The sequence below is a fragment of the Triturus cristatus genome, chromosome 1_2 (genome assembly GCF_964204655.1).
Source record: "Triturus cristatus chromosome 1_2, aTriCri1.1, whole genome shotgun sequence".
NCBI lineage: Eukaryota > Metazoa > Chordata > Amphibia > Caudata > Salamandridae > Triturus > Triturus cristatus.
In genome coordinates, this window is record NC_140580.1 from 637,384,227 (window position 1) to 637,399,870 (window position 15,644).

Here is a 15,644-nt window from a genome sequence, read left to right on the forward strand (position 1 = left end):
CCTCCACCTACCTCGCTGTGAAGTCCTGGAACAACCTCCCCTTTCACCTCCAGACCACACCCTCTCTTCTGGAATTCATAAAGGGACTCAAGACCAGGCTGTTTAACTGATTCGACCCACCACAGCAAGGCTGTCAGTGCCTGGATACCCTCGCGGGTGACTAGCAGCGCTTTATAAATCCTGTTTTATTGATTGAGAGATGAAAAGCTAATTCATATTTTGTTCGTTTCTCCAGCATTGGGTTTTTATTTTGAAAGAAACTGCGCAGACCTCTACAAATATCATCATGCAGACAAGCAGTAATCCAGTGCTTGAATGATGAACACACCAATTGAAATGTAACAAGGTAAAATGTATGGATTATGCTGCAAGGGAATTAACCAACCAAACATAGACCTTTGTTTGTAGATGAAATTTAACTGCTTTAAACTATAGGCCTGGCTTGTCTCTCTATGTAATTTAGACTTTGCATGGCCCAGCTTGTGTATTCCGCCTTTCAAGTTTTGCCTATCCAAATTAGGCCCCTTTAATAAACTGAAATATTATTATCAGTATCCAATGGAGCTGGCCTTTAAAAAAAAACTCACCTGATATTTGCAACTGATTTTTACATTATTTTTCTTTTGCATATGTGTTATGTGCATGCATATGTGTTGTCAATATTTTTTATTGTGTCAATATCTATGTTTAAATATTTTAAGAAAAGTTGATTTTATTATTGTAATGGTTTTCATTAACAGAACGATAATATGTATATGTGCATTCTTCAGTTTATCCCCCTATATGTTGAAGAACAATCATTCATTAGCAGATTTCCCTAATGAAAGGCTTATATAAAGAGGCGACATACTGTTCTGGCTTTATTGGGAAAGACAGCCTAATAGTTGTGGACAATGTAAGTGTGCTTTCAGAAATTGACAAGTTTACTCTTGGGAGCAACCTTAGTATATTTTTTAAAAATACAACTTTGTAATATCTTGATAAATTGTGCTTATTTAGTGACAAGGACAATATGTTATTGTGGGACTAAACCAGCAAATTTGCTAAATATTCGTCTGATATTCAACTGATTTGGAGAAACATTGCTGATGTTATGGCAGCTTTCTTTTTAGGTCAAGCCTAGCGCAGCACGCATGCGCTGCCCTGCGAGGCTTCTTGTAACTACTCTAAACTACTCTGCGTGGGTCTGCATCCCCCCACGCATTGGGTTGGCTTTTGCATGTGCCATTTTGTAATCGTAGCCTGCAAATGGCTAAAGGTGGGTGCATGTCCCTCCTCTTCTGCAAAGGTTCACTCCCATGGCGTTTTGCTTGCGGGAGCGAGCAGCGGCGCGCAGGGCGGCAGCTGCAGAGCCTCCTTTTCTCCCCTGCACCACTCCCCCTTGTCTCCCTGTGCCCGTCCCCACCACTCCTCTTGAGCTGCTTGTTTCTGGCTACTGTCTCCCTGGCCTCATAAGGTCAGTTTGGCTCTGAGTGCAGGAGTCTTGTTTAGTTCACGTAGACTTTGATTCACCGTCTTTTTTCTGCTGCTTAATTTCCATCTGTCCCTCTGTAGTTGCAGAGTGGAATACAAATAGCCCCGACTCCCCTCCCATACTCACCCCCCCACCCACTGCTCATGGAGAGCTCCGGCTTGGTGCTCCTCGCCACCATATCTCTTCTTTTCCTGGCACAGCACCCAGACCCGACGTCTTCTGAGCGCAGACAGCGGCAGTAGCACCTCTCACCAGTCCCGGGGGCTAGAATGTGATCCACCCGGTGACCGCCAGAGCATACATTACATTATAACAGGGTTACGAATAGATCTGGGAATTTATAGCCTAACACATGCATCACTGGCTGCAGATTTGTTTATAACTTCGGGCCGATGGTTTGCAGGCCTCGGACGGTGAAATACAACCACATCACAGGCGCAAATGAGGCTTTTAACTGAAATGTTAATACCTTTTGTGCTTTAAAAGATGGTATTTTTGGGGATGCCCCCCCGCCCACCCCCGACGGCCTCTGCATACCCAGAAAGAGGGGTGTGCAGAGGGTGTTTTAACGCCTGGCTCTGCTGGTGCTTCCATTACTGACTGCTCTGACTTGCTTTTTGCCATGACCTTGTGTGGCTTCTTTGTGCACACTTATAATTGACAGCACCTTGTTACTTACTGCTCTCTGAAACGCTTCCCTGTGAGCCAACATTCAACACCCATCCTCCAACCACTCCACCCCCCCCTTTCCTTATCTGACTCCTTCCTCTGCGCCTGTTTTTCTCTCAGATCTAAGTGAACCAAGAGGTTTCCATTGTATCCCTTCTGCAGATTGAATTATAATTTCCCTGCTCCAAGACTGCGGGGCAGTTTTTTAATAACAAGTGCACATGTATTTTTTTTCTACATTACACCACAGGCTAGCTTAAAAAGTCGAAGGCGTGGCATCTTGGCTGATTTTTCGCAGCACCTTTTCTGACATTGCTTTGATATTTCCCAATATACAAATAAAGATTCTGAATTATACATCCGATTGTTCTTCCTCTCTCTAGAGGAAAAACACTATCTGCCTTTTCCTGGTTTTTTATTGTTGCCTTTTTATGTTTTATTTCAGTGCCGATTCTTAGTTCAGAGAGCACGTCCTCAGAATCACGCAGTATAGGTGAAGCCACATTTTAAATGTAAGACAATGCTCTCCACAGGTTCCATTTCATGCCTGCCTAGCTGCCCTTATCAACTGCCCAAGTAATACCTTCAGGACTATCTCAACCACCCATCCATCGTCTATCCTTCCCTCCATCCGCCCACCCACCCATCCATCCATCAATTGTTCATCCATCCACCCACCCATTCACTCATTCACCCAATTATCCACTCATCCACCTTCTGCCCATTTACTAGCCAGTGCTCATTCTAAGCAAGTCTCTGCTTCTCTGTTTTACCTGTTTCTTCCCACACTCCTCTTCTCTGTTATACGTTGTCCTCCTTGTTCAAACCATGAACGTCCAGTCACCAAACTGAAAGGGGTAGCACAGATGATATCACACACTTCTTGACCCTGATTGATGACATCACGTGGTTAAAGCCTTGTCCCACCTTCAGCCACTCCAAACCCTCCTATTTCCTGCAGGGCAAGAACTACAACTAACTTCTCAAACAAGTAGCTTGTGAGCGACCGATAGCTCACCAGCTACCTGTAAGCAGCTCGGAACTAAATTAGAAGCTTTTGCCTGTTTAATTAATGTATGCATACCAAAAATGAAAAGCGTGTATTCACTAGGCAGCAAACTGGGCCTAGCTGCATTCCTTTCCCAACCATTTCTGTTGGGAAGAACAGGACAGGTCTCTGTCCCAATTCAGGCAAGCTGTGATTGGGAACGTGTTGTTTAATTGTATTCTTCTTCTTTTTTTTTTTTTAATTATTTTAAAAGTTTTATATAGCGCTAGCTTGACCCATAGGTATCAGAGCGCTTTACATACATACTGTAAAGAAAAACAGACGGAAATTGCATTACATAGTAGGCAGGCAGTAAGGAAGCAAAACAAGGGATAAAAAAAAAAATACAGCTTGGAAGATAAGGTGGTTAACAGTCCGGTAAACTCGGATATTGAAGACTAGGTTAGTTGACGTTGGTCAGGAAAGTATTTGTTAAGGAGATGGATTTTCAGGTCCCTTTTGAGGGTTGCTTGGGTATTGGCTCATATAAGGAATTTGTGGAAGCCAATATCCATTCGAAGAACAAAGAACTACCTTTAGTAAAGTTCTTTTGGATGGATATGTGGCCGCACGCTGATTCCTTGTCACCTTCCCATGTCCCACCCTGAGGATGGCTGTTCATTTATTTTCTAATACCTTTGCCCACCCTCTGTGTTCTTTCCTTTTGAGTTGGTGAGCTAAGAATAGGGTTGAATATATTACTGGCTTCAGTGTAACTTTATATATACTCCCAACATCGTTTCTAGTGACCATGTGACTGCAAATAACATTAATTGGCACTTTGTGCACCTTTGATTTACTGCTACATAAATATTCAGATCCAGTCTGACGGCTGGCAAACAACACAACAAGCATTTGCAATGCTATAGGTCTCACATTTGCGAGATTTTGAGCTATTGGCATTGTAATGGCGATGCTTTTTATTTGTGTTTTTAACATTTGCAAGTGGGGCGTAAACACCCACTTTTTACTAAGAGTCCTTCCTTACGAGAAACAAAGCTGCCAGTAAAAAAGGCGCAGTTACCTCCAGCCTTGCTTCTCGTAAGCAAGGACTAGAAGTATAAATTGCCTACAGGCTTTCAAAACACATCATTAAAAGGCATTGTCATTTACAATGATAGCTCAAACTCTCGCAAATGCGAGACCTATTGCATTGCAAATGCTTGTTGTAATAGGGATGAGTAAGTGCTAGGGTGGCTAGTTTGTGATACACTTCAAAACAATTTAGGGCATTTATCTTTGGTTATTATCATCTTATTTACATTGTAACACTGTATTTCCGCCCAAACCGGTACATTTGGCGTTGTCTGTCATGTAAGCTTTTACATTCTCTGCATCTGGGTGCTGTGTGAGCCTACAGATTCTTGCAAACCGCAGTGCATAGTGATGTTTAAGGCCGAAGGCTTTGAGATCAGTGTACATTTTCATTGTCAAAATGTTCCCCTGCCAAGTACATTTCTAGTCTTAATCCATGGCTGATAATTTGTTTCGTGAGAGCCGGATGACAAGAAAAATGAGAGGGCTCTGCTCATAAACATTAGGCAGATGCTTTAGATATTTTTAAATTATGCTAGGGCAGATAGTCTAGTAGCAAAAATGTAACTGATCTTGACCCAACAACTCAGCTGCCAGGGTACATGACATTCAAGGCATTGGAGCATGCCGAGGGGGGCGGGGACAGGGCTGGCAGGCTTCTGACCTGGCTTATTAGACAGGCCCAGAAGTACAATGAAGCAGGACATGGGACACACACAGTACATTCACCAAGGCATCAATGATGTCTTCCCCACCTATTTTTCAGAGATTTATGCTGAGGGCAACACCCCCTCCTCAGAAGCGATACAGCAACACCTCTAAAGTGTGTACCTCCCGAATTGGCTCCTGAACAAAGGGAGGGTATTAACAGTGATAATACTGCACAGGAGGTGCAGGCGGTCATCTCTCCACTGTCCTCTAGAGATACTCCTGGTTCAGATCACCGGTCAGCCGAGTTTTACAAAATATACTCGCCCAGGATAGCCTTCACATTTTTAGAATTATCCTGCGCAGCCTTTGACCGAAGCGACCTACCAACCACAATGCGCATGACACTTTTTATTACGCTCACATAGTCAGGCAAGGCGGATCGGGACATGGGACATACAGACCACTTTCTATGATAAATAATGACTTTAAGATACTTAGTAAGGTTATTGCCACCATCATCATGACTGTGCTGGCTGATCTGGTGCACCCAGATCAAAATGGGTTTGTACCGGGCCGTGGCACTTCTCCTAGTATAAGGCGCCTACTACATATTGTGAGCTCCAAACAGGATGCAAATAAGCAACCTGAAGTGGGTTAGATTGACCTATGCAAGGCTTTGACACTATCAGTTGGCCCTACTTAGATGTTGTGATGTCCTTAAATGGGATTGGGGCTGACCTTAATTGGGTGGATACAATTACTATACACGGATCCCGAAGTGAGAGTCAAGATTGGTAGGACATTATCGGCGCCTATACGGATTACTAGGGGAGCACGCCAGGGTTGATCTCTCAGTCCACTGTTGTTTACACTGGGGATGGAACCCTTAACGGCTTGCTTCAGAGTCAGAGCAACTCGGCGCGCGATGGAGATACGTGAAGCTGAATTATTCCATGTGACCTTGTTATATGCAGATGATGTCCTGATATATTTAAGGGAACTAAATAAAGGCCTACAACACACATTTACACTTATGGAGGACTTTGGGTGCATTTCAGATTTAATCATAAATAAAGATCAAAATGTGTGTTCCCCACCAACCCTATTACAGAGGCTTTCGATATGGGACAAGAAGGAGGAAGTCTGTGATGAGATCCTAACATGTTTAAGCACCTGGATTGTGTATATTGGATGAAACAAATGATATAACCAAGGCTCATATCGGTATGATATTAAAGTCCCACTTCTGGAAGAAACTCTCAGTAAACATAATGGAATGAGTGGCATTGATTAAACTGGTGATGTTGTCCAGGCTTCATTACTACTGCACCGACCTTCTCTATAGGTTCTCCTGACTCGTAGGGAGATGGATGCTCTGGGATCAACAATGATATTGAGGCGACAGCAGGTGTAGAGTCTCTCTAAAGACACTGCCGTTATCGATTGAAAAAGGTGGGATGGTAGTACCAAATTTTGAATTCTACCATATAGCAGCACAGCTCCAGTGGGTGACCAGAATGGGATCAGATGTCTTTCCAGTAGAAATATATTGTGGTTTCCAGTAGAAACATCATGTACCTGGCCAGGCATGGGAGTCGATGACATTTTGCGTTGTATTTTGACACAATCCCTGACCAGGCCCTCTGCCCATGTTACTTTCACCAACAGCATCAATCCACTGGGTGACCCAGCCACGACAAAGGCACAGGTTGCTCCACTTCCATGCATCCAGCATCCTCCTGAGAACCGTGGTGAAGATACCCAAGTAGCGGAGGACTAGAATGGCACCGCTTGGGCATGAATACAGTGGGTGACCTATATCGCTCCAGTAAATTATACACATTTGAAGAAATAATGGACAAATATGAGATTTCAGTGGGCCTTTTCCTTCCTTACGGGACAATGGTAGGAGAGTTCCAATGGTTATGTAGTCTAATGATTATTGAATAACCTGGGCAGTGTTAAACCATACTTAGGATGCTGACACTGGGACGAGGGGGAAAAGCCATAACACAACTCTATAGGGTGGCTCATACTGACTAAGATGGCACCTCTATAAATTAAAATCCAAATGGATGCATAAGTTTGATCAATAAATTGTAGACAAAGACTGGGAAAAGGTGTTGGGCTATTCTGCACACTTAAGGGGAGCCCAATTCACGGTCCAGCAGTTTTACTTTTTGCATAAGGCATATGTCACCCCAAAAAGAATAAAGTTGATGTTACCCACTGCCAGTGATGAATGCCCTACATAGTGAGTCAAGAAGCTGACTTGTATCACATTAGTGGATGTGATGCGGGGTATCAAATGATGCCTCTAGGGGGGATACCTGAGTCAGAAAAAAAAGGAAATGCCTAACAAATGTATAGCATCATCATTAAGTATAGTTAAAAGAGGGAACTGACGTTTCTTGGAAATTCCCGCTGGGACCCCGGATACAGACTTGGACGAAGCTGACATCGCACTGAGCTGAAATAGAACTAAAAGCATTACAGGAAGGTAACTACAAGGGACAAGGAAACAATCAACAATGGGAGGGCCGCCGGACATCCTTCCGCGAGCTATTGACGCAGGGGAATAATGGTGCTCCCCTTGAGATGGCGACTCCCCCAGCTGTACTGGGAGAAATAGTGGACGTTCATCCAGGCACATGTCTGCAGCTGGAACATAGATGCACTACTCTAAATTGACTCCTGTTACATGGCTTAACAGTGAGCTGCAGGACATGCTCGCAACGATGGGTTTCATAATAGTATTTACTCCCTGCTTTTACTATCCTTTTACTCCCACGTACGATGAGTTACCCCCTCCCCCGGATCTACTTGCCGGTCGAAATTCCCAAACTTCTTAAATTTTATAATGCACTAGATTTTTCCACCATGGTCGCTGACGACGACTAATAATCATATAGCTGATGTTACATGTATGACCTTGCAAAGCTCGTTAGATAGTACTGTAGTAAGTGCCTGGTCGAACGTTACAATGAAAACTAACAAAAATACATTGAATGTAACATAGCAGGGACACATCAAAGTTTTGTAAATTGAATGTGAATTACAATGATAGGTTTACATTGTTTAACATGAACAAATGACTCATACGGAGCCCTGGCAGTGAAACATTTTTATTCTGCCGCCCAACATGTTTTAACAATGTCATCAATCTGGTCTTATAAGTTTATAATACATAGCTCAAAGGGCACAAAGCCAGAGGCCACCAACAATCACTTCTTAAGTAAGGTCAATGATGGAACTTTAATAAGGCGGGGGGTGTTGAGTTCCTAATATAGTTATACTCAGTCACATATACACCTTTTTTTGAACAACACAGTTGAACAAACCCAAAAATAAAGAAATGTAGCTCATCTTTTTTCATGCCAGGCTATAGGCAGCTTTAGCTGTTTGCCAGATTGCATCAGCAGAACCTAACAAAAAGACACAGATTTTGGGACTGTCTCCTTTGGCCACAGGCTTGTTCAAATGAGTCCCATACAGGCATTTGTCTGTTGGTTTGTTTTTCACGTTTTGAGACCATACAAAGCATTTGTGAATGCTTATATTTTCAGCAGTTGCGTTTGTGATGGGGTAAAGTAGTTGACTTCTTTTGCTGCTTTCTGATGCCAGCATCAAGTTCATATGACAGCAGCAGTTGCAGGAACAAATAGGCGTGTCCATTTTTTTTCTTTTAGCAGGGGTACCAGCAACCATAACACCAGCAAAGGGAATTCTGAGTACCAGCTGCTTCTGTGGTTTCTGCTCCTTTATCCCTATAAACCACAGCGGAGGCCATCTTGGAATGGTGGAAGGTTCCACTCTGCACAGCGGCAGGTAGCTGAACACTGTCCTGTTAAGGGTTTTGTTTACACACTGATATTTAGGAGATACATTTGCATACATATGACAAGGCAGTGTGCAGTCTTGGCACATGATGTCAAGAGACTAATCTACATATATGTATTGCTAGTCTATTCAGTCTAACTTTGTATTTCCTCTATAACTGACTACAGGTTTCACATTCCAAAATATATGATGTCACTAAATTACTGTATGAAACTTGTTTAAGATATAACAGTGTGGGGCTAGAATAAGTACCACTGCTACTACTTTTTGCCATAAACGGCTAACTAGCTTAGTTAGTGAGAACGCGCCCATAAGGCACTACAAAGGTCACGAGTGTAATACCTAGTATGAGTCACAATAAATGTTTTCATTACTTTTCTGAACTTTTTCAAAATAATGATGATTTAAACTTTAATGAATAAAATTATTAATACCTTCTTTCTTCTCAGCACATTATTCCAGTGCTTAATTTGAGCCAGTGGTTGCAGGTGGGTGTCAGCGCCACACATTTTGGGGACCATCACCTATTTTCCATCAGCCATTTTCCGAGAGCAAGAGATGGAAAACACAGAAAGCAGAAGGAGGAAGCAAAAGAAAGACGGAAAAACGTCCACAAAAGGAGAAACCAGGAACCTACAAGAGTAAGATAAAGGGGCAGAGAGTGCAGGGTACTGAATTTAAGAGGCATGAGGTGGATTTAAGTCTGCTCAGACTTGGTATTCTGCGCGCTCACATTTTATTGCACCAGCCAGAGGCTTCTGAGCAGAGCTACTGGCAGGACACTCATGCTTCAGGAAATGTAACACCTCATTATTCTAAACAGAAAAACTAATTAGCATTTTTGCCAGCTTTGTTATTGTTTACGGAGATACAAAAAATCCAAAAGCTATTTGATACATAGCAACGGCCCTTTCCCTAGAACTGTACAATTTTATTTAAATAACACTTGTTCAGACTTTGCCGCCTGTTCTGAAAGACACACAAAACAATCAGTTTATTAAAACACATATTAAATGATTGCTCTGCAGACAATATGAGCAAATTATAACTTTCTATTTTAGTCGCTTTTGGAAGATTTCTAGTTATTTAAAACATGCAAGCAGCATTTGTGCATGCCTTTGTTTGCATGATGCTTGAGACCATTAAAGACAATTTTATTGGATTTGCCAATGCTTATTTAGGATATGGTAGCAAAACAACGACCGTCAAAAAAACATCCTGCTTGGGGAAAAACAGGGACGTTTTGTGCAGTAATTTCAAAAGGAGTTTTTTTTTAAACTTGGCGTGGTTAAATGGGGGTCCAAGACAAACAGCTCAAGGCTTGAATGAATACACTAAACTGGGCAGTCAACAGTATTGTTTGTAAACACAAAGAATAGTTAGACAGGACAAAAACACAAAGACAATAGACACACAAATAACTTTTTTTTTTTACCGCATGGTTATTTTTGTGAGGAAATCGTTTTGGCAACTGTATCATCATATTTTTATTTTTCAAAAATACATTTGACTGTGAGACTAAAACATGGCAATCTTAGACTACTGGTCTTTGCAGCTTCACGATGTACTTATTCGTGATTTTCCTTGACAGTTTCCGTCTTCCTATATGCAAGGTGAATATTGCCAATTATTTTTCAAAATGTTATGCATTGCTAAACAGCACCACTGTCCAAATCGGAGTGTGGCAATGAAAACTGCAGTGCAATGAAAACTGCAGTGCACGCAGTGGGCAGTTTATGTAATTTGGACACAGGCTAGTTAAATACATGAAATTTCAATGACATATTTAGTTTTAGTCCTTTGCAGAAGCATTACCAGTGTCTGGCAGTAGTTAAATACATACACCAGTAATCAGACGTATTGAATTAATCATGGGAATGGATGGGGGTTTGGCAAAGGAAAAGTTACAGGGTGGTGAGCAGAGGAAATTGGTCGCTAAACGGTTTACAATTTATTTTCTAGGCCTGACATATGCATGTTATATTATGTTTACCTCTCTCTCTCTCTCTCTCTCTCTCTCTCCCCCCCCCCCCTCTCCCCCTCAATTAAGTCACAAATGCATTTGGTTACCAAGGTCCAAGTATGGGGTGGTATTACCGCATGGTTTTCAGTGGTAATAACATTACATGCGTCACTTGGCATCGTATTACTAGGTGGTAGTACTGCATCCATACCACACAGGCGCGCAACGCCCATTGGGCTTAAAGGGCTTCAGTCCCCCGTTGTGTGTATCAGCCTGGCTGAGACAGCTTCCCGGGCACACACACAGCCGCCCGAGTACTTCACAGGTCTTTAAAAGACCATTTACTTGCTAACGAGGCTTTGTTGTGTTTTCACCCCTTCTTAGAGCCCCTGCATCTCCACTCTGCATATTGCTGTAAGAATCAGCCCACCCGAAACTTTTAGTAGCCCCCCCGAAATTTGGCTTTAGTTGCGCCTCTGATACCACACATGCTATTAATACTTTTTCTATCATAAATTCCACCTGCTCATTGCAGATTGGCTTTGTGAGAATTAAATGCCTTGGAATTTGTGAAAAACATGGGTAAATGGCCCAGTAAATCTGGGTCCTGCAAGTTATTCCTCATTACAAGCTTCATACTTATAACTCGAGGTAAATGGATGGCAATACCACCTGGTAATGGCAATATCACCAGCCCACTCATAATGAGGCCCTCAATCATAGAAAGAGTTGATTATTGACTTCTAATTTTTCTTAAGTCTCACTGACTATAAAAGGATTTATTTAAGAAGTGATACTCTTTGATGATAGGGAGTCTCAGGAGATGCATTCTTATGAGTCTTACTAAATGTGTTCTTATAAATTAAAACAATCTCTTCGAAGCTTCTTGAATCTTTTTTCTTCCCTTTCCTGAAATATTTGCCTTTCTCATGTGATGTGTCGTGGGCATGGTGGCAATTGCATTGGCTGAAGGAAATTTTTTAGATACAAATGAAGGGCCTCATTTAAAAGGCTCCTGCGCTGCTGGAACATCACTTTTAGTGAGAGTCTGGAGGCGCGCACTGCAAAACCATATCTACAAGGTCACATAAAGCCACCCTATGTGGCCTTCATGGCCTTTTAGATATGGACTGAGGCAACACAGTGCAAGTCACTGCATTGCCTCACCCTGCGGTAGGGAGGCGTACCATGGGTGTTATGGTGGGTGTTCCCACGTAACACCCATGGCATTTGATGCATTCCCAGATTTACAAGAGTTCTTAAACCTGGGAATGCGTCAAAGGTCCACACCTCCTCAAGGGTGGCGTAGGGGAGGCCCAACAAGGGGGAAATAACATTAATTCCCCTAATTCTCTGCACCTTCTATGTGTGCTGCATTCTGCAGCAAACATAGAAAGCGGACATCACCTCCATTGATTGTTTTTGAGCTGGAAGGTGTCCTTTCCTGCACAGAAACAAATACCCCTATAATGCAGACACCTTTCCACTATGGTGCAAGGGTGCCTGCGTTGGCAGACATTTGTGCACCAGCTCAGAGGGAATGAAGGGCAGGAATGCGCCTTATCTGATAGATATGGCGCATTCCTGTCCTTTTCTTTTGATTTAGGGCAGTGCAGCAGGAAGCCTTGCAGCACTGCCCTATATCAAAAGATTGTAAATGAGGCCCACAGTGAGAAACATTTTTGCCTGAGGAAGGGCATTTACTTTCTGAAGTCAGCCAGGGACACAAATACGGCTCCAAGTTAATGGCATACTGAAAAAATAAGGCCTCCCCCTTGCAAATCTTTGCAAAGTGTCCCCTTAGGTAGATATAATATGGCTGCCAAATACATATATAAAAGTTGTGTCAGGGAAAGGCTCCCCCGCCAATGCAGGTTCTTTTATTTGTAGAAGCAATGCAGTGACCAGAACACAACTCAACTGAGTTATCCAACTATAATACTACTGAAAAGTTAGTATCACGTTGAGTGATTAACAGCAGGAGCCCATTTGCCTACTGTTCTTTTAGAATTTTTATGTTCTTGGAACTCAGTTGGATTACATTTTTCCCAGTGTAGAATCTCGAGTGTGGGGGAGGGTTGTAAAATGCAGACTCTGCCCCTCCTGCAAAGTTAGAAAAGTTGTGTACATAAGGTGTGTGCAAATTCAATATTTCCCAACATAATATGATATCAATGTGAAAGCACCAGAAGAACGCAAACAATTCATACGCCTCTTAATTCCCTCTAAAAATAGAGGTACAACACAGCCGTTAGACTACACATTCAACATGTAGTACTTATGACGAAGAGGTGTAAGGCAATGGCGGCAAAGATAATGATGTAAAATCTACAACAATAGATGCTTATAGAACAGTAGAAGCCATCACCAAGATTTAAAAATATTACTGACAAGTCTTTCTTTGTCCAGTGAATGCAATTTTTCAGGTTTTAAATATCAAGTATCCGCCAATGAGAGTCCCAGGTGGGCTGCTTTTAACCACAGAGCCCTGCACCAATTCAAACCACACCATCTCCCCTTTTTTAAGTTCTACCATGGCAAAACTAGTAGTTGGGCTTTCATCTGATTCCTTCCCTTTTCTTTTATGAAGAGGAATGTTGCTCCGACTACCAAAAACCAGCTGCCCCATTGCAGGTCCCGGGCCAAACTCCACGCTGATGATGAAGAGGTAGACACCCTGTTGAGGGGCTTTGAAATATCCTTCTTCCAGGAGATACGCATTCCCATAATTGAGGTATAACTCATTGAAATGTAGGACTCCAGTTTCATTGTCTCCTTCTGAAAATCCAGCGTAGAAGGCCACAGAGGAAACTGCAGAAACATGATAAAACACAAGAAAACAATCAATTTAAAACCCCCAAAGCTTCGCAGCACTTCTGAAAGTCCCGAAATTTCAGGTTATTACTGAATTCCAACAACAACCATCTTCAGTAATAAAAGCAGAGTTTTGTGAGCGGCTGACTATCTCAATGCACATCGAGGCTGAGATCCCATCCTCAATAATCCCTCCCAGTTTTTACAAACTTCCCTACCTCTTCTCTAGTTACAAAAAGAAAAGCAACTTGGAAGAACCTCAGGAGCTAGAAGGAAAGGAAGTCTTCACTTTAAAAAATAATAACTTGAGTTTCCTTGCATAGGCTTGCAGCAGTTTCATGACATATGCAATTGAGCACCCTGCTTTATACACTAAGTACACCAGTTTTGGAATTTAAAGCTATCTATTGTGTGTAACATGCGGTACCAGTAACATCTTGTCATGCTGTGATCCAATGTCTATATTACTGTCTCATTCATAGTCTAGGCTGAATTCCAGTCCCTATATGTGCCTGCAATATAAGAGACTATGTACAAATTGCATCAGGGCAGCATTATAGTTCAGTGATGCACCCTGTGTAAATCAGCTCAGCACCAATGTAGAGTCTGTAGAAGTGCTTTGTAGAGTTACTCTTGACAAACCTCCTGTACTAGGTTAAATAACGACACCGTTCTAATTATTTGTACTAGGAAAGCCCACCTTCTCCTTGGACGTAACCATCCAATACATGAATGTGAAACATAACTAGATCTGAGCAATAGTCACAATAGTGCATGCCTGATAGTGAAAACATGATAAAAGGTGGAGCCTCAATTAAACTAGCTCCCCTTAGATACTGCTTGCACTTTCACCACCATCCTTCAAATCAGTATATCTCAGGAGGCGTAGTATAGTTAATGCATAATATATGGCAAAAATCTAGAGGGTGAACCATACAGATATTTAATTATATATTATCTTGCAATTCTTAAAATATTATGTTTTATTTGTAATAATGTCCAATAAGCTTTAACATTTTAAAGACATTGTGTTGGGATTGAAATATGGACCAGAACTCCATGTAAGGCTATACACAAAGAACAACATAGTTTTTAGATTTTCATTCTTTACATTGTTTCCATGGTTTCTTCACATCCAATTTTCAGACTGAGATTCTTATATCTGCTACCTGGCTCAAAATAATGAAGCTCGTTTTCAAAAGGGACTTAACATATCTGAGTTCTTCATGTTTCTGTTATCCTAACTGTCCTGCTAATCCTTTTCTCTCCAATATTCCTTTTCTCTTTTACTTTCCCCTTTGTTTGCATCTATAAACCTCAGTCTTTTGTTAAGCAAGTGAAGTGCTGACAAAGGGGGACTGAGATGCGTTGTGATTTCTGGTGATATGGTCACTTGCTCCAGAAAATATCAGTATATACAAATATGAAGAGGTTATAATAATATTTCAGAAATAAAAGTTTTGCCTACTATGAAGAATCTTTATTTCACAGTAGTAATTGCGTAGGAATTGCTTACCAATAAACAACTCGATTTGAGGTGCATTTGAATCCTTACATTTGTAATCCATTTTTTATTTTTATATTTCTTTTTTTTTTGATAAACAAATTTTTATTGTGTTTTGCGGCATATAGGACAATATCAAGGATGACATACAGCAGTGCATTGAACATGGCATCAGTAACTTCAATCAGGGAAGCATCGACAAACGAATGTAAAAGCCCCCCCTTCCTCCCCCATCCCCCGTCCCCACCCTGTGTGCCCCCACCCTTCAAAACAGGCCCCCCAGCCATTTCCCCCATATTTTGCGGAATTTTTTGGGGCAGCCCCGTGCAGCGTATAACGACCGCTCTTGGGCCGCACACCAATCCACCCCTCTACTCCAGGTAGCCCTTCTGGGCGGGTCTGGCTGTGACCACATGGCTGCTATATCCCTCTTAGCCACCATTAGGGCAGTAGTGAGGAAGTACTTGTCGTGTCGGGACCCATCCATCCCGTCCGTGATGCCCAGCAGGGCCATTCTAGGCTCATGGGGAACCTCCCATCCCAGGACCTCCGCTAGGTCGGCTTCAAGCGCTGCCCAATATTCCTCTAGGCGGGAACAAGACCACACCATATGGAAGAAGTCCGCCGGAGCCACCCCACAGCGAGC

General features: G+C 42.2%; 1 protein-coding gene across 1 annotated transcript in view; it reads right to left on the reverse strand.

Moving 5' to 3' along the window:
- Window positions 1-7,987: 7,987 nt before the first annotated feature.
- MMRN2 (multimerin 2) overlaps window positions 7,988-15,644 on the reverse strand; it is a 230,057-nt gene continuing 222,400 nt past the window's right edge. Inside the window, exon 7 of the mRNA XM_085607581.1 lies at window positions 7,988-13,491. Coding sequence (XP_085463707.1) covers window positions 13,103-13,491 — 389 coding nt within the window. The 3' untranslated portion in view covers window positions 7,988-13,102. The remainder of the gene's footprint in view (window positions 13,492-15,644) is intronic.